The sequence below is a fragment of the Scatophagus argus genome, chromosome 20 (genome assembly GCF_020382885.2).
Source record: "Scatophagus argus isolate fScaArg1 chromosome 20, fScaArg1.pri, whole genome shotgun sequence".
NCBI lineage: Eukaryota > Metazoa > Chordata > Actinopteri > Scatophagidae > Scatophagus > Scatophagus argus.
Window position 1 is genome coordinate 12574929 of NC_058512.1, and position 19582 is coordinate 12594510.

At 40.1% G+C, this 19582-nt stretch overlaps 1 protein-coding gene across 2 annotated transcripts in view; it reads left to right on the forward strand.

The window, feature by feature from the left end:
• LOC124051205 (poly [ADP-ribose] polymerase tankyrase-1-like) overlaps positions 1-19582 on the forward strand; it is a 74888-nt gene that overhangs the window by 48232 nt on the left and 7074 nt on the right. For both annotated transcript variants that reach the window (XM_046374283.1, XM_046374284.1), the window contains 11 exons: positions 1085-1256; positions 1924-2003; positions 5670-5815; positions 5984-6149; positions 11222-11441; positions 13019-13128; positions 14201-14389; positions 15744-15824; positions 16331-16517; positions 16637-16716; positions 19179-19299. In XM_046374283.1, the coding sequence (XP_046230239.1) occupies positions 1085-1256; positions 1924-2003; positions 5670-5815; positions 5984-6149; positions 11222-11441; positions 13019-13128; positions 14201-14389; positions 15744-15824; positions 16331-16517; positions 16637-16716; positions 19179-19299 (1552 nt within the window). The remainder of the gene's footprint in view (positions 1-1084; positions 1257-1923; positions 2004-5669; positions 5816-5983; positions 6150-11221; positions 11442-13018; positions 13129-14200; positions 14390-15743; positions 15825-16330; positions 16518-16636; positions 16717-19178; positions 19300-19582) is intronic.

The window sequence follows — 19582 nt, forward strand, 5'->3', positions numbered from 1 at the left end:
AGGAGAAGTCACATGACTGACTAAAATTTCTGAAGCTAATGTGCTCTCATGTCTCTCCTCGCTTTCTCCCGTTGTGAAGTGATGTAACACCTGTCTGCTCTAACACCTCAACACAGCCATTTTTCACATCATACCTGTTATGCCTCCTGATTCAGCTGTACCTTTTCAGCTTGTTTAGGTCGTTACAGATAATAATGTAAATTGTTTATTAATTAACAACAATGAACGTGATGGTCTGGGACTGCTTTTTAAGATTTCTGCATCAATCTGTTAAGTCAATCCTGACATCTTCCAAGATCATGTTTGACTGGTTGTTTTGTTTTTGTTTTTGTTTTGTTTTTTTTCTTTTCAAATCATTTCTTTCTAAAAATTGTGGTTGAACATTAAAAAATATTACAATCTCAAATTAAATTTTCATCTAGATGGAAATGGGGATGGGCGATATGTTATCGTTTACGATATACCGTCAAATACATTCCCCATGGTAAGAGTATGTCATCCCACGATAAAAATGATAAATTCCCATTGGTGACGTCTGTAAGTGACACTCGCATCCCAAAACGTGTGGAATATTGACAACAATGGCGGAAGGCGTAGCAGATATGCCGGACAGCGAGGAGCTCGTTCCTAAACGGGACTCCAGCTCCGTTATCTGGAACTGGTTTGGTTTTAGAAAGTCTGACGCGGAGCAGGAATTTACCACGTGCAAGGTTTGCAAACAAATGGCGTGACAATGCAAAGGACAGTAACACGACTAATTTGTTCCACTCCCTCAAACACAAGCGCAAACTGGAATACGACGATAGCCGGAATGCAGAAGAAGCGTCAACTTCATCCAAAGAAACCATCCACTCAGATGAAAATTCCAGAAATTATTGGGATTAATTTTTTAGTCCATATCTCCCATCCCTAGATGGAAACCTATAGCCTGAATCAGACAACACCGTACATGAGTGTATTTGAGCGGATGCCGTAAGAGTAACTTGCCTACATTTTATCAAAAGTAACTCACCACAGTGGAGTAGTTTCGTAGTAACAGAAGGTCTTTTTAAGTATCATAATACAAAGGTGTGTGTGTTGACAGGTGAATGCCCTGGACACACTGGGTCAAACAGCGTTGCACCGTGCGGCGTTGGCGGGCCACCTGCAGACCTGTCGGCTGCTGCTAGGATACGGGGCGGATGCCTCGCTGGTGTCACTGCAGGGCTTCACTGCCGCTCAAATGGGAAATGAAGCTGTTCAGCAAATACTCAACGGTAGGCCACCTTTTGTCTGTGTGTCGGGTTGTGTGTGCAGATGTGTAGGTACCATGTGTTGGTTGCTATGCACTTGTTAGCAACGGTGGGATTAACAGATAATGCTTTTAGAAGGTTGGTATTAAAAATAAAGGTGTAGATTTAACTAACCAATGAAAAACAGCTCATTATCTTTAACTGGTCTCATACTTAACGCTTGGGAAATGCCCTAATTTGGTGCAGCAGCTGAGTTTCTCTGCCTGGTCTGATATAGTGGCAAACCTTTGTTCTTTGTTCTCATTTTCTTTTAGTTTTAACTACAGCACTATAATCTTCAAAAGGAAAATTCACTTCCAAAGAAGCAGTTGGCACTAGTCAGATATACATTCAGCCATATGGGTTGACAGACATTTGATGACTCATTCTTTCCTGACAGTTACTGAAGGTGCAAATCAACCAAGACTGAAGTTATCAAGAATTCGGTGTACTCTGTAGTTCCATGACACATGCAGCAGTGACATACTGGGTGGTTATCAAACCCAGTCAAATCATCCACCCTGTTCACCTTCATCCATTTGCAGAGGATAAATGTACTTTTATTATCATTTTCCCACTTTGACTTCTGTATGTGCAAATTGTTGTTGATAAACGTTTTCTCCAATGTTCTCCTGTGTGTACTGCTCTGTAGAGAACGTCCCAGTGAGAAACTCTGATGTGGACTACAGACTCCTGGAAGCTGCTAAAGCCGGAGACCTGGACACTGTCAAGGTAGTTTGATTGTAATTTGTCACATCTGCTTGAGAGGTTGTAGCTATGTGAACAAGTAAAACGTATTTCAAGTCACTGTGGGAAATACACTCCAGATGCACTGCGTGGAAGAGCATACATATAAAACATTAGATAAGTATATGGTATCTGTCTACCTTCAGTCCAACAGCATGATAATTACTTGAAATCTCTTTGTCCAAATTCATTGCAATGGTCTAACATTTAGAAGTAATCAATTTGCTCAAATGTATTCATTCCAGTCTTGCAGGGTTAAATGAGGGAAAGTAGACAATTCATTTTCCTCCAAACAATCAATATTGTCCTAATTTGAAAAATGGACATGGAAAAAAGAATGTGACCTCAGGAGCCATGGTATGTATAATGAAACCAATCCTGGGAAATAATTTGCTCTAAAGGAGCAGAAATCTTTTTTAATTGCCTCATTATGGTTTTAAAATAATGTGGGATCCTGTCCAGAAAAATATGTGCAAAACTTGACCAGCTATGTGACTGAACGTGCTGGATTATATAAATCCTGAAAATGCCTGAACTGACGTTTCTCAGGTTATACAGACACCTTTTAAACAACACCATGAGTATATTGTCCTCAAATCTGTAAGTTGTTTAATCAGTAACGTACTTTGAAAAACATGTAAAAATTCATATGAAAATTTGACAAGGACTCCTTGACCTTGTGGCACAGATTTAAATGAAAATGGAACAAAATGTTCTGAGCTCGGAGACAGTTCCTGTTGCTTTTATAGCATCCTGGTCTGAGTGATTTTTGTTAAATGCCAGGTGGATATCAAATGTTCTCTGTTCGTGGCATTGTATTATTGTCCACATTAACCCAGTAAAACTGCAAACATTTTCTCTTGTTAAAGGCCAAATTTCAGAATAACAAGCTCTCTGTACTGCCGCTGTTAGCAGTTTGACTTGCACTGGGCCCACTCATGTTAAAAATGTAGGCGCTCATGATGCACTGTAATATGGCTCGGATAAAACCACCCACCGAATGTCAGGACCTGGGAAGATTCGCTGTTGTAAGTATTTGGCAGAAGTATTTGGTGTCAAGTGAAAATCTGTGTCTTTACCCACGGAGACAGACAGTAATGGGTTTATCCAGATGAAGAGGGTCTGTCAGTGTCTGAAGTGTGATGCTTTGGCAGGCTGGCAAGGGATCGTAGCAAAACAGACGATGAGCTCTGGTCTGGCTGTATGTCACTCTTTTCTTACCTGACACACACACACACACACACACACACACACACACACACACACACGTACAAGTCTGGCTGAACTACTGATTGACATTTCAAGAATGAAAAAACATTTTGCACTGTTCCTGGGTTGATTCCTGTCATCTGTTAAGATGTCGACGAGGCTCAGGCTAAACTGCTAGACTGTGACTGTCAAAGACAGAAGACTGGTCAAAGACAGATTGTGTGATTCAGGCACATTTTCTCTGTGCACAGTCATTTCTTGATTGACAATACAGAAAGTACAGGTACATTTCCTGTATTGGATAGGACTAATAGAGAAATTGCTGTGAAAGGATGCTGAACCTACACAGAACTATCAGTTCCTTTCAGCTTCACTCTGCTTTATAGTGAGTTTCAGCTGTCTGACCCATAACTTAACCGTTCCCTGGTTCTCATATTGTCGCATTGTGTCACTAAAAAGGCTCTAAAACTCCACTGTGCACTACCTGTGCATTTAGCAGCTAAAGAGCCAGATATTTTCCTCAGTATTTGATTCGTATTTAGGAGACCAAAAACAGACCTAAAAGAAGAAAAACATCAAGTCCACTGATACTATATCAGCTTTAAAGGTGGTATGTTAGTCTTCACAACCTGCTTTGCTCCCCCCATTCAGTTTGTGCAGGTTTAATTCATAATTGTAGTCTCATTACAGCCCAAGGTGTCCTCATATGTCTTTTGTCATAATAACAAGCCAAAACCCAAAGATGTTCATTTTGCTCTCATGTCTGTCCTGAGAAGCAATCAAAATAGTTGCTGATTAATTTTTTGGATTTAGCTCTACAAACATTCAGAAATTTCAGCACAAACTGTAAGTGATCCGTTAATGACCTCCTGTCATCCCAGCCACAGCAGAAAGACTCAACACACCTTTGTTTCTGACGACTTGATTCATGTGAAACCTTATGTCTACAAGTGTAATCGTATCTGCCAGCTTCACTCAGAACTAATCACATCATTTTCATTGTATGCACACTTCAGATTCCACTCACACGGGTGCAGGCTTCAGTTCCTGGAAACATAGCTTTCATAAATAGAAGCTGCACAGCAGTTAAAGTGAGGGATAATAGCTTAAGATTGTTTGCCAGCAGGATGTTCCGTTTTATTTCCTGTAAAACATCCTAGAGAGTGGTTGAAGTAAACTTTAAAATAAATTTCTCACCGTGTCTCCTCTTAGTTCTGAGCTAAGGTGTAATTGGACCTGAAATAACAGAAAAGCAGTGTTGTTATTCTCTGTGAACAGCAGCGCAGCGGGAGTCTGCCTCAGTTCAACCGTTGTGCTTTTTTCCCCTCAACTTCAGCTAATAACTTCATTGTTGTTGCTGCACCCGAAAACTTTTTTTTATCATATGTCATTTCTTAAGCATATCATAGATCATGATAACTGGGCAAAGAAACATCTTTTGTTTTTGTTTGTCTTTCTTGCCGTCTCACAGAAGTGCTGTTTGTCTTGTTTGATATTGGTTTTGTTTTGTTTTCTGTGTTTCTGGCGATGATAAAAGCTTTTGACTCTTCACAAGATGGGTCGACAGCACTTTGCTAGCCCACTTTGTGGAAAGTATATTTTGTCCATAGAAGAACACTGTATATCTGAGAGTGTTCAGCCATGCTAGCCGTTCTGTGATTCTGTACTTTGGCAAAGAAGTGCTTATAGCTAAATGCTAATGTACATATGCTAAAATGCTGATATTTAGCAGGTATGACAGAGAGCATATTCACCATCTTATTAAAGTGTGTAGGTGTGCTAATTTACTAATTAGCACCCAGTACCAAGTACAGCTGAGGAAAAGTGGAGGGGAATCCTAAATGAATGTTCAAACTCTCATGGCAATTCATCAAACAGTTGTTGAGATTTCAGTTTTGTATTAATGTGGCTAAAAACAAAATTAAATTAGCCATGAATTGTCTCGAGGTAGATCTGAGGTAATCAGCACAATTAAGATGTCATTATGAGCTAAGAACAGTGACACCAGATCAAAATAAAATCACTTTGCTGAGAAACAGAAACTACACCTCGAAAATTCAAGGCAGAACTGAAAAACAGTTCTAAAGATTGAGAGAAGAAAAGATTTAGATATGAAAAGATTTAGATATTTTAACAGCTGATCATCCATCCCATCAGTAAGAAAATCCTGTGACTGCACCTGTATATTAAATAGATTGCCACACGTTGCAAAACCTCTTGAAACAATCTAACCTTTAAATCAAGTCTATAGAAGAACTGGCTCCTTTAAAGCTAAACGCTAACTAATGAAAATAAATCATGATTGCAGTTACTACAAGATTGGTTATGCAGCCACGGAGACTAGATTTATTTCTTCGCTCTCAGCTAGATCATCTCTTTAATTTTGGAAACAGATATTCATTTTTATCTTGCCTCCTTGTCTCTTTGTCCCTCTCTCTGTAGTCGTTGTGCACGGCCCAGAATGTGAATTGTAGAGACCTGGAGGGACGACACTCGACTCCCCTTCACTTTGCTGCTGGCTACAACAGAGTGTCGGTGGTGGAGTACCTGCTGCATCACGGGGCCGACGTGCACGCCAAGGACAAAGGGTGTGACAGTTTTGTTGTGCTTTAATATGCGGCGAACTTAATATTGAACATGTACATGTACAGGTCCAGTCCATTTTGTTTTACATGATAAATTAGAAAGTCATTGCAAACTTATGGAAGATAATAGTATAATAGTATGTGTGTGTTACTGTTGTTTTCACTCCACAGTGGTCTGGTTCCCCTGCATAACGCCTGTTCGTATGGTCACTACGAGGTAGCCGAGCTGCTGGTTAGACATGGAGCCTCGGTCAACGTGGCTGACCTGTGGAAGTTCACGCCGCTTCACGAAGCTGCTGCCAAGGGCAAATACGAGATCTGCAAACTGCTGCTCAAGGTTAGGCTTTTTCCTCTCCCAACACTTGACTAAATCTCACAATTCTGAATGCATATAAATTTGTGTTTGTTCATTGGCAACTTCAGTATAAATCAGTTCTTGAAAAACTCAGTTATAGTCACTGCTTTGAAAATTAGACTAGTGCTGCTTATTTAAAGCTGCGTAAGGCAACTCTATTAGAGAAATATACAACAGTTTTTATCAGCCTGGATCATAGATGGTTGAAGTAGAAGAAAGTATCAACTCTGGATTGTGGAGTGGACAACTCCTTGGACTGTCTGGGATTTTCTGACATTCAAATGACTAAAAATAAAACTGAAAATAACCTGAAATAATCCACTTAAACATGCAGCTTATTACTACTACAGTTAGTAATGCAATAAATGAAATCTGTAATAACAGTGATGAGAGTCATGTAATCTACCTCTCTGAATCCAGCACATGCCATAACCCAGGGCTGCCCAAAGTGGGGCCCATGGGGCAAAGCTGGCATCCTGAGCATGACAGACAGAGTGACACTTTACACTGGAAATCAGCCAATTGAGAGAACTTGGGATCCTTGTACCATTTTGCAACTTGACAATACAATACATGTTGACTTTTGGCCCTCCAAGGGAAGAAGTTTGGGCACCCCTGCTGTAAACTAATAATATCACTCTGGTGAAGCAGCAGTGCTGTTTGTGTTTATAACATGACCTTTTACTATGAGCCAAAAACAAGCAGAAAACTCCTCCTCCATTGCTTTATGCTGTTCATAAGATTTATTATTAGAAGGTAGGTCAGCTCAGATTATGTGAATTGATAATATTAAAATACTCTCTACTTCAGGCGATCTTTCAAGTGGACCAAAACTTTGCTCTAAAAGCATGTGTTTCAAATTTCACCACCAAATTTCCCATGCATGCCAAACCATAGTTAGAGGGATCTGGGGAGGAATCTCTGTGGATCATGAACCAACTGTGTTCCATACACCACTAAAACAACAAGGCTGAAAATATCTTCTGTGTGACACCTGATTGTCACATCTCATAGAGTCTAAACGAGTCCTGTGAAATGTGTGTTTCGTAACTCAATGTGTCTTTGTTTTTCTTATCATAATTACCTCCGGACAAGGCTTCATCAGCATGGTGTTGTTGCCATATGGCACTGCATAAGTTATTATTAGATCAACAGTGTGCACATGAACATACACAGTGCAGGCAACACACATCCGATGAAGAGGAAATGTGCTGCTTCAAGACCTTAAACTAAGACTTTAAACTAATTCCCTACAGTGAGATTATATTTTGAAAAATCTGTATCAGATGCATTTCTAAAAATATAATAACCCAATATTAAATTTAAAATATATGTGTGATAAAAGTCAGGACAGTGAGAGAGATAAAATGTCTTGCTCATTGCAAGTTAATATTGCAATAAACAGTGTTGTTGATGTGTCAATAAAAAAACAGAAATGGAAATAGATTCTAATTAAATTGCTAAAAGCAGATGAAAAGATGAGATCTGTGTGGAATGACGATAACCCATAAATTAACATAAATGCAATATTTCCATTGTGTTTTCCGCTACTTGAAGTTTGACTAACAGCCCAGGTCTTTATGTTCACAAAAAGTAGTAGATGGGTGTTAATCTACATTTTCTTTTACCATTTTTCTTGAACCTGGGGTAAAATTTGTATCATATTTAGATGGAAACCTGACGATTGTTAACTAAATATCTTTGCGTTTTAGACTTTTTATTTATTTATTTATTTATTTATTTTAGATGAACCAAAAAAGAAAATAATAATCAGTTGCAGCCGACTGTCTGCATGTGTACTTTCGGTACCATATTGTGCTATGCTGTAGCTGAAAAAGCCTGTCAAGTCTGTGGTCCTCTGGTACACAGTAGTGCTTTGAGGCCCATATTAATGAAAATTATGGAGGATAGCATACTAAAAATAACAGTGCGAAAATGTTGAGGTAAAATCTTTTATTTTACATTCTGTTATCCAGTATGTGTGAAAGGCAGGTGTCATACTGTTACCCATTGACCTGACTGCCCCAAAGGCAAACTGATATTGATCCAAACTGGTGGAAAGAGTTTTTTTCCTTGAAACATTTTGTGGTTATGGGGTGAGTGCCAGAGGGCAATAGTTGTTCCTGCTATTTATAGTTTGGCATTGGACTAATACTGATGTGTTGCAAAGAAACACCTGAATAAATGATGTTAGAGAAAGAGAGAAAATGCAGATGCTTTTTAGAGAACACAAGGGCTCAGTGCATGGTTGAATTGAACACCTGTAGAAGATTTTGGACTCACGTCTTGGCATCATCTGCCTCACAGATTGAGTGAGTACCTTTCAGGGGAATCGTGGTAATCCCTTCGGTAGAGGTCAGGACAAAGAGACAGCACAGTATCAAACAGCATAGAGTAAAACATACACAGCGAGGCACAAAAGAGCCTACCAAACGTGGTATAAAACTGCCCTCAGAAGTACATTACAGGTGGGCGCTGGTCAGATAAAATGGAGTCATGAAGACCATAAGATAGAATATCAAAATCACCGTGTGCAGAGCTGAACAGCTTGTAATAGACTTGTGCTGATTGAGCTGCAGCTCCTCACATCATCAGGCAGTGTGTTCAACTGATTTTTGGCTGTTACAGAGAAAGCTGTTTGGCCAAATAAAGTGCAGCAAAATGGTAGGGTTGGAAGTTTGTCCTGCAACATTGAGGTGTTCTTTATGCTCATGAGGATCAGCGCTTGCTGTAGTTGGTCAGCATAGAACTTTTGCACATGTGCAGAAACACCATCTGCTTTAACAGCTTTGTTTGTGTTCATACAACAAAAGACTCGCTTAACTTAGTGGGAGTTTATCAGAAGTGATTATTCATCCTTGTTTGGTGTAACCTCAGTAATGGACCCCCCCCCCCATTTTCACAGCATACAAAGCAGTTGTTTTTGTTGTTCCATTCAGCATATCTTTGCGGTTGTTCCCTGAACCAATCCCCCCTGTCATCAGCTTTATCATTACATATGCAGTGGCACATGAAATGTTTTCCACGCCGTCAGTGCATGTAGCCTCGTGCAGATATATCCCAGTCAGTGCTTTCCAAACAGTCCTGGAGTTCAGAGATACAGCAGCTCCCTTAGGCCACACTCTCACTGATCCTATGGTTGCAATAGGAGGTTTGGAAGCAGAGGTTAGAAACGCTGGCAGATGATTGATTGTTCAAGGTGGTGGTAGGGTTTGGCATTTTTCCACTATGTTTGAAAAATTCTCATATGGGTGAATTTCAGTGGGATTTTAAGCTTGTGTTTGTGATTCCTGTGAGGACGCCCTCATTTCCCTTTTAACACACACAAACACACAAATGAGAGTGTGTTCCCCCACACTGGTGTTAATCTGCCATGGCCTCGGGATGTAACTGTTCTCTCTTTTTGAATAAACTATTTCAGAGTTCAGCAGTAGGTTTTCCTTTGTCTCCTCTTGATTGTTGTCAACTTTGTATTGTCCCTTTTCTGTGTTGGATTTGTGCTTATAATAAAACTCTGCTGCATTTGCTCCAAGTTCTGTGATACTCAGTAGGGATCTTGTGAGACATACAAAATTATCATTAGCATATTCTTTGTTAGGAAGGAAGCACAAGAACATAATTAATTATTCCTCGATTATAGAAGAATCTGTCTTGTTAGCACTTGGCATGAAATGTGTGAACTCATATGACTTGTGACTTTTGGCTGGAAGTATTATCCTATAGCAAGAGACCAATTATCAGTCAAGCGCTTTGACATTTTGTTGGATGAAGTGTTGATGAAATATGAGCTTATATGTCTGTCTTTCTTTAGTTCATTCAGTCACCGAGGCTGACCGTTGGTCAGTCAGTCCACCACTTTGGCCCAGACTGAAATATCTCAACAACTGTTTGATGGAATGCCATGAGATTTGGTGCAGATGTTCATAATGCAGGATGACTTTTTAGATTTAGCAAAATATCTCAGCATTTATCAAAAAGATGGAATGGAATGGAATTTGGCTCAGGCATGACATTTAGGCTATCCCTCTGGATGAATTATGATCATTTGAATGCTCCCTAGTCATCTAGCATCACCATTGGGACAATCTTTCTATCTTTTATTTTCTTGATTGACAAAATATCCATCAGCCTCATCTCTACTTTAGGTTTAGTAACTAAGTTAGCAGTCTAACACGAGAAAACAAAGATGAACATAGCACCTGCTTTAAATCTGCATATTAACATGGTAATGTTAGCAATTAGGTCTAAGCACTAACAGCTGAAGTACAGCTTTACAGAACAGCTAGCATAGCTGTAGATTCTTTGCCTTGTTTGAAGGGAATCAAAACCAACCATTTAACCAGCCAGCATTTTATTCATATGTAAATGTACCAATTATTACTGAAATGAGTCTCCATTCTAATTTTCCTGGATAGTGAATAAATCACAGTAAGATTGTGATTACATCAGCAGCAAATAGATAATAGAAATGGAGAAGTAGGGCAGAAAAATCCTATCATAGATAGGTTTTTAAAAAAACATCCATAAGAAATAATGGACAGTTTCAGGCCAGCAGTGGATGCTCAGGGGAGTGGTCCCTCAACATCAAATTTTAATGAGCGGATTTCAAAACTCACAATGAAATGACAAGTTAAACTGTAAGCTAGGAGACAGTTGAGCAATGAAAATATCTGCCTCCCCCCCACTCCGATCTCTAGGGTATTTGGTGTTTTCCACTTCAGTGGATGTCCTGTGCTCACCTCTCTATCTCTTTTTGTCTCTCCCTCTCTTCTTCTCTTCAGTGAATTACCTTCATCCACTTCTCACTTGTCACTTGTCATCGTCTCTTCCTCGTCTGAGTGAAACGCTTCCATTGGGGTTTAAACGATCAGGGATTTTGAAAGCTGACCTTTTGTAGAAGGAAGTTTTGTACCAATATTCAGTCTTGGATTGCAAACACTATCTACATGTGCGGAGACACATGTAGATAGCGGAGACACACGGTGAATAAACATTTCTTCAACGTAGCTGTTTTTCATCTTTCTTTCCTTTACACTTAACCCTCCTTTCTGCAGCATGGGGCAGACCCCACTAAGAAGAACCGAGACGGAAACACGCCTCTGGACCTGGTGAAGGACGGGGACACCGACATCCAGGACCTGCTGAGAGGAGACGCCGCACTGCTGGACGCCGCTAAAAAAGGCTGCCTAGCCCGGGTACAGAAGTTATGTAGCCCCGACAACATTAACTGTCGGGATACGCAGGGACGCAACTCAACACCTCTGCACCTCGCAGGTAACACGCATCAAACAAAAAGCTGCACACACACACAAGCTGACACACATTCACGGGTCATTTTAATAAGTAAACACCTCCTAGAATTGAATAAAACTCACTCATAAAAATGAAGGACAGAGCCAGATGGTTTTAATTACTGTTTGGCTGAAGTTTTCAGGATATAAGTTGTATTTACTGATGCCAGTCACTCTGGCAGCAGCAAGTCAGAAAAAGTCGATCTTTAAGGACAAGGCAATAAACCCATTCAGACAGCTCTTGAGAACAAAAACACTTGTTTTTGTAAGTTTGGACAACTTAGCAATATATCAAGAATTTTTCATGGTCTAAAGCCAAACTTTGTTGTGACCTGAATAAGCATCACAGTAATCACATATCACTCCCAAGCTGCATGCGCTGTACTTTATCTTCATTGATAGATGATTCAGCTTTGAAAGAGGGTGTGGCTGTAAAACATTTTGTGCCATCCAGCTCTTATCACCACATTTTTAAAGGATAAGTTTGACATTTTGGGAAACACACATTTTCCTCTAATTCTGTTCATTTATCTTTGACCAGATTTTCCATTAGAAAAAATTGGTACATTGCCACACGTTCCTTGATGCCATGCATCACTAACGCGGACTGTTAGTATTTGACGATTTGGGAATGAGACTCCACAGTTTTGAACTTGTGCCCCTCCATTAGCTCCAGCTCTGAGTAGGAGTGTTATCCATACAATCTGCTCAGTTCTCCCCGCACAATTCTCTGAAAACCCACATCACACCCACAAATTGAATATTTTCTACTCACTCTTTGCAATAAATTTGTAAATAATCCAACTGCATGAAAAGGTTCACTTCACATTTGGTGTGAACACGAGGGAAATATTTTCACCAGACATTATGAGAGAGAGAGAGAGAGGTTTGAATATGTCTCACAATTGCATATTTTCCTGGCAAAGGAAAAAAAAATTGCGGTATAACTGAAGCTCTGAATCCTGACTAATGCTTAGTAGTTAGTTGTCTAAGAGCTTGCTTTAGGTTAAGGTAAAGGATGCTGCCTTAGTCTTAATAAAAGTCACTCCCAGTGGAAATATATTGTCCTGGATTGGGAATTAAAACATCGTCGTTATGGTTGAATGTCTGTGCCTGTCTTCTGCATATAATCCTCCTCTGGTGGGGAAGCTGATTAGCCTTTGTCTTTTTATTTGCATTCTTAGACTGTCTGTTCATAGAGAATTTCATGAGCAGACTAGCCTCTGTACAATGATAAATTATATCTTAATTGGAAAATGTTTTGCAGCATGACAGGCTCTTTAAAAGTTAAGAAATTGCTTGAAAACACTTTGAAGGTCTGTGATTTTTCAGAGATCTGACCACTTAGACACACACCCACGCACCCTCTGCCTTCATGTACTTGCTCGTGAAGGAAAAGATGATTATATGCTGTCACACTGCAGCTCATGTAGGCTGACATGTCTTTCTGTTTTTCTCTCTTTATTTCTTCCTCGTTACCTGACCACCTTTTTGTTCCCCCCTCTCTGTCATCTCATCCATCGTCTTTCTTTCCATTCCCCGCCCCGCGCTGTTCTCTAGCCGGCTATAACAACTTGGAGGTAGCAGAGTATCTGTTGGAACATGGAGCTGATGTGAATGCGCAGGACAAAGGAGGGCTGATACCCTTACACAATGCAGCTTCATATGGGGTAAGGCACACACAGTTCACAAGTTCAGTTCAGGGTTGTACTTTTATTCTTTCTGATTTGTTCATATCATGTATATTTTAGGATGATACTTGTATACAATAAAAGTATGAACTTCAACTTAATTTTTAATTTTTTTTTTTTAATTGAATTATATCATTAAAAAAATACATATATGTGACAAGTCGGTAACCAAAACCAGCAATGTGACCATATTTTGTCTCTTCATTTGTCTCAAGTGAATGTCATGGAGTTTGCTAACAGACATTCATAAATTCTTACTGGAGGCTTTAAATCCGTTTCACACGTGGGATTCATGAGTCATAATATTTCATCATGCTAACTGAAAAACTGCAGCTTTGTTCCGCTCACAGTCCAGTCAGCGCCCGAGGACACTTTACATTCTGTTTGTTTACCTTTTAAATTATTATCAGAATCATTATTATCACGCTCAAGCTCCCCGAAGAAGTGCATGCGTGTTGTTTCTTCTTGATCTGGAATCCTTGGTTGTCTCTCAAGTCACATTTTTCTTATAGCTCAACAGCGTTCTGCTACTTAAAGAGTCATGAAACGCATGTTTGGATGAAAATTTGATGATCTCTTCGTGGGAGACCCACATACTCACTTAAATACACACTTTGTCATCCCCCACTGGTACTCAGAAACAAGCTGCATTGTATTTGATGCAAAGACCACAGCTAGAGACAGACGATGAGAGAAAATAACAGGGAAAAAAAGCTAGGAAGCATCAAGAGGAAAACAAGAATTATGATGAAGTTAATAATTCACACAGCTGCTATGCCAGAGAAACCCACTTATTCCATTTTCTCTGATCACGATTTTTTACAGCACTCATTCACCAGACTTCACACATCACACTGCACTGTGAAATTCTTTTATTGCTGTTGTCCCTTTTCCTCCTCTCACCGCCTCCTCATTCTGATCTCATTTCTAATCTCTCTTCTCTGTGTTCATTTGCATTGCCCCTCTTTCATCATCCGTCTCGTTCTCTCTGTGTCCGTCGTCACCTCCTCCTTCCTCTTCTTCACCTCTACCTTCTTTCTCCTGTGTCTAGCACGTGGACATAGCCGCCCTGCTAATCAAGTACAACACGTGCGTCAACGCCACTGATAAGTGGGCATTCACGCCCCTCCACGAAGCGGCCCAGAAGGGGCGGACCCAGCTCTGCGCCCTGCTATTGGCTCATGGAGCTGATCCCACCATGAAGAACCAGGAGGGACAGACGCCGCTGGACTTGGCAACGGTGCATAAGGCTTTTTCACATATTTTCCACAGTATTCATCCTCATTAGGTCATTACCAATGACAGTATCATTAGTCTGGTTATGGTTAACTATTGAGGTAGAAGAGCACCATGAAGAAAGTTTGCAGATAGCAAAAGAGGGAGCTTCCTTTCCCCTTGCACCCTAATGAGGTTTCCTAATAAGCTTCCTAATATGGTTTCCTGTGTGACTCAAGGTACCATAGTTTGAGAGAAGCTTGTGTGTAGCTTGTGATGATGCTTACATTGGTCCACAGAAAATGATAGCCGTGTGTACTTGTTGACTATAAAAAAAATTGACACTTAAAACAGTAGATGCAGTCAATTCTGTGCAATCTACTGATTACTACTGAGCCTTAACTTGGCACCAGTGTGGTGCTTCCAAGATTCTTCTAAGTGCATTAAACAAAGCAAACATCAAACAGCTGACTGTAAAAGAAAAAACAAAAAGAAAAAAAAGTGTATTTTGCTCTAAATCGAAAATGTTAGACGTGTTATTCACAATCAATTTGGGCCAAACTGTCAAATCGGGGAAAAGATCCCTCCTCTCATCAATTAGACTCATGGCTTCACATGACTGGATTTTTCAGTGGATGCTACAATATGTTGTTGCCTGATATTTCAAGGCATAACAGAAAACAGGATGCGAATGCAAATAATCTTAAAGCAAGTCAACTTTTCAGACAGAAAAAGAACAATTGTTACGCTAGCAAATGACATGTTTAATTCATAAGAACTAAAATGCACTGTTGCTCAGTTCTTGAGATTTGTTTTTGCTGCTGCACCCTGAGCAGCTCTGGTGTGACCATCAGGTTATTGTGGCCCACGATAGCCAACTTTTAGATAGATATTGCTGTATAACAGACATTACTGTGTCACTTTGCTAACTTCATGACTCATATCCTGTTGTGCTACTGGCACAGTAACTTTGCATTTTGACTGAATGCTTGAAAAAAGGAGTTCAGCATTATCCCATACTTGACATTAGCCACAATTCAGTAAATGTTATATCATCTCACCGTTAAAAGGAAACTTCATGTGTATCCAAATTTGAAACTTTTTGTTTGGTTTAACTGACTCTGGGTCAGAGAGCATGGTGGCTAGCAGGGATAAAGTTGGGGAAAAGGAAAGGGTTAGGGTTAGGTTATTTAAATCCAATCAAGTGTTATGGACTCAAAAAGTCCCCAGCAAATGTGGCAGGTGACTTTCACTGAGATATAGACTAAAGAAGAAAATAATGGTCATTTCAGACCCCTGCTTCATGTGGGCAAAAATATTTTACATATAAATATTTTACATAAACAAAATGTTAAATCTTGTCATTCTGTCTGTTGCAGGCTGATGACATCAGAGCATTGCTGATTGATGCCATGCCGCCCGATGCCCTGCCAAGCTGTTTAAAACCCCAGGCCACTGTGGTGAGCGTCTGCACACAAACATACAAGTACAGACAGAAGGCTCTCAGCTGACACATAATCCCATGGTGATCATATGATGTGTATAGTGTGTGGATAAGGCTCACTTCAGTTTGAGCCTAAAAACATTGAGTGGGAGAGTTGAACTGTCAGCTGAAGTTAAAAAAAATTCAATGACTTGTACACATTGAAAGGATTTGATGTGTCATTTTAAGTGTTAACTCATTTGACGTATCCGGGCTGAAAGTATTCGAAATTTCAGTCTCAAGTCAAAGCCCTGTAGGCAAGTCGTCAGTACACATGTAAGCACTGTAAGTATTTGAACTGTCAGCCCAAGCATAAGAGATGAAAGCAGCTGAAAGCAAACTATGCAAGCAGTTCGTCTTTCTGGTCAAGTGCTAAAGATAGTTGATGTGCACTGTATAAAGTTAGTGTTCGTGTCAGTCAGTAGAAAACTTTAGCAATACTTATTTGCCCTTTAAACCAATTCTTCTCTATTGGACTCTCAGGTAAGCGCAAATGTGGTGAGTGCAGGGGCAACAGGGGGTGTGGTCATTTCCCCCTCTCCATCCCCATCCTGCCTGTCAGCAGCCAGCAGCATAGACAACCTGACCACGCCTCTCAGTGACATCACAGCGGGCGGGGCCACTGGACCAGCAGACGGTGCATCTGGGTCTGACAGGAAGGAAGGAGAATGTACGTGAGCACAGTGGTTCTGTCCTAAATCAGGTTCTTTAGCCTGCACTGGTGTCACAAATGTTGATGTAAACATGTGTCCCTGCTGGGACTCTGCTGACGTTACTGTGTCTCTGCAGCCCTGCTCGACATGACCATCAACCAGTTCTTGAAGAGTCTGGGGCTGGAACACCTCCGAGACATCTTCCAGCGGGAACAGGTACTTGGACACATTTTTTGTATGTGCCTGGGGGGGAAGATAAAAGTGAGAGAAAACTGCAAAGTATGTGAAGAACCACAGAGGTTCATACAAAAAGGAGTGAGAAAAGATACAAGGAAAGAGCTTCAAATTGAAAGAGAAATATTTTTGTTCCTCTTCACTAGTGAAGGACCTGACTGTACTCATTATGTTTTTGGGTTGTCCATCCACCTTGTTCTCATTTATGTGATATCTCAGCAACATCTTGTGGGAATTTCTTCAAATTTGAAACAAACATCCACTTGGACTCTTGATCTTGATCTGATCCACTTGATCTGGTTAAAAATTTGGTTGTCCAAAGTCAAGTCAAAATTTTTGCCTTATCTCAAGAATTTTAAGTTTGACAAAGTTTCACACAAATGTCTTCACCGTAACTTTCTGCAAAAACACTTCTGTGGCCGTTATAGATTGTGACCGTATTTCACTGATACTGAGCTGGTGACACTATTCTTGGGTGGTCACTTTGAAACTGTGTTGATTGCAAAGAGCTTTTTCATACTTAATATTAAAAGTCTTCACTACATTTATTATGTGAGTGTGCACAGAAATGGATCCATACTGCAACTTCACTTGTTCTTTGAAGACCTACAACCCTTAGGCGATAACAAGTGAGGTCATATTCTGTGACGTAAATATCCAACTTTGCAACCGTCTCTTAGGCTTGTGGCTTATTTCTCTCAGGCTTACGTACTACTTCAGACTTGTTTTGTTTATTTAATCAGTTTCCTTTTCTTTGTCACATCTGTTTATCTCCTCTGTGGTCCAGACAGATATATCAAATAAGTCAAAATTGTTCAGATATTCATGGTACCCTACTATGAACTGTAATAACTTTGGTGATCCTTTAAGTTTTTATATAAACCGCTCACACCTGCATGACGCATGTTACCTTTGAGGATGCTGGCAGCCTTGTTCTTTTGGAAATGTTAATGCACAAAAAAAAAAACAACAACTATAGTGAGAGACAGAAGAAGGATTCAGTCGGGCATAGTAAGAAAACAAGAAGGAAAAGAGACTGTGAAACAGATGGGGTGACAGAAAGGGGAGAAAACAAACAGAAATAGAAAGTGAGATTGAAAGGTGACAGAGGGCAAAAGGCTAAGCACAGAAGGCAGTGTGCTAGCAACACGGAGGTTATGTGTGTCTCTCTGTGTGTGAATTACGTTTATTTTCAGCCTCCCTAAAGGGAAACAAGCCGTCATTAATATTGAGATGAAGGGTGAGATGGAAGAAAGGAAATGTTAGCTGGATGGCAGTGGAAAACTCCATTTTTGTTTCACAAAAATGCGAATAAGGACTTTTGTAATCACAAAGAAATATACAGTGATTCAACTTGTTTTACATCAGTCCATTTAATGTATGTACTCACTAGTACTCACATGTAGAAAGTACTATGTTAAAAGTAAAAACAAAGAACACGACCTGTTTCAGCTGCAATAACTTTTCTCTGGTCCTTCTGTAAAGCCTCACTGTTTGCTTGTTTGTTGTTGTAGAGGAGGATTAGTGGATTTGTCAACATAAACCTTGACCAAACAGTTTATGGCAAAATACAGGGATTGGCCCTTCTTACTGTCAAGAAAGAAATGTAATCTTTTTTTTTTTGCAAGATCGCAAGGGATTAATAGAAGTTATTTAGTTGGATGTTCCAGGTGGTTGACATTTTTAAGATGGTAGCCTGAAGCGTCAGCCAGTGTTGAGAATCAGACCGATGTGTGTCACTGTTACTGGTTTTGGGTGATTACATCATATTGGGTGTGACACAACCTGTATTTCTCTGTGAGAGAGATCAAACAGGCTCCTGCAGGGAATGAAAAGCTGAAGCTTTCGTCTCCTTGCAGTGATTTCCGAAATGAATGACAGATTTCCAGCTTGTGTTTTGCATCTTTTTTGCCTGCCTCCTGTGTCACTGCACTGCCAGCAGAGCGTTAAGGTTATGATGATTTACACCTGTAGCAGCAATCACAGACACACAGAGCAAAGTAGGTAAAGGTTAGCGTTTGAAAATCTGAGTTATCTCTGCCTCCAGCACGAATCTCATCTCTGCTCCCCCTAAGCAAACTCGCAATACTTCAACCGTCATCAATTTGCATATCAATGGTTTGGTTACTGCCAGTCATTCATTGACCTTTTCGTTGTGCTGCTTCTGTCTTTCTCATGAATATTTGTCAGCCTTATTGTCTCTGCAGTATGTCTCCTATCACTGAACTCACTATTGATTGTTGGCAATTTTGATGATCCATTGTCACCTTTAAACTGTAATGTTTGTGTGTTAAAGTTTGTGCAGAGCTCCACAGTTAAATACAATAAAACACCATTTTATTTAGAAGGCACATCATGATTATGAAATGCTGTTTTCCTAGCATTCAGTTGGCAGCCAGAAGCTGACGTGACTGTTGTTTGTTTGTTTGTTTGTTTCTGGCCAGATTTCACTGGATGTGCTGGCAGACATGGGTCACGAGGAGCTGAAAGAGATAGGCATCAACGCTTATGGTCACAGACACAAACTCATCAAGGGCATCGAGAGGCTGCTGGGAGGACAGCAAGGTCAGGAAACACACACACACACACATACACATACACACATACATATGAGAGGATGCACAACTGTTGCCAGAAAAAATACATTCATAAAGCTAGTCAATATATCGGATTTGATGGTCTATAATCGGTTTTTACAAGGTGAAGCTCACCCTGTGACAAGTCACTTGTTACGAAATTAATGTGCTTAAACATGTGCTGATTAAAAGAAGAGTTTCCCCAAACATGAAGAAATCGGGTTTGTTAGTCCACAGAAGATTGCTTGAGCTTCACAGCGAAACAGAGTAAG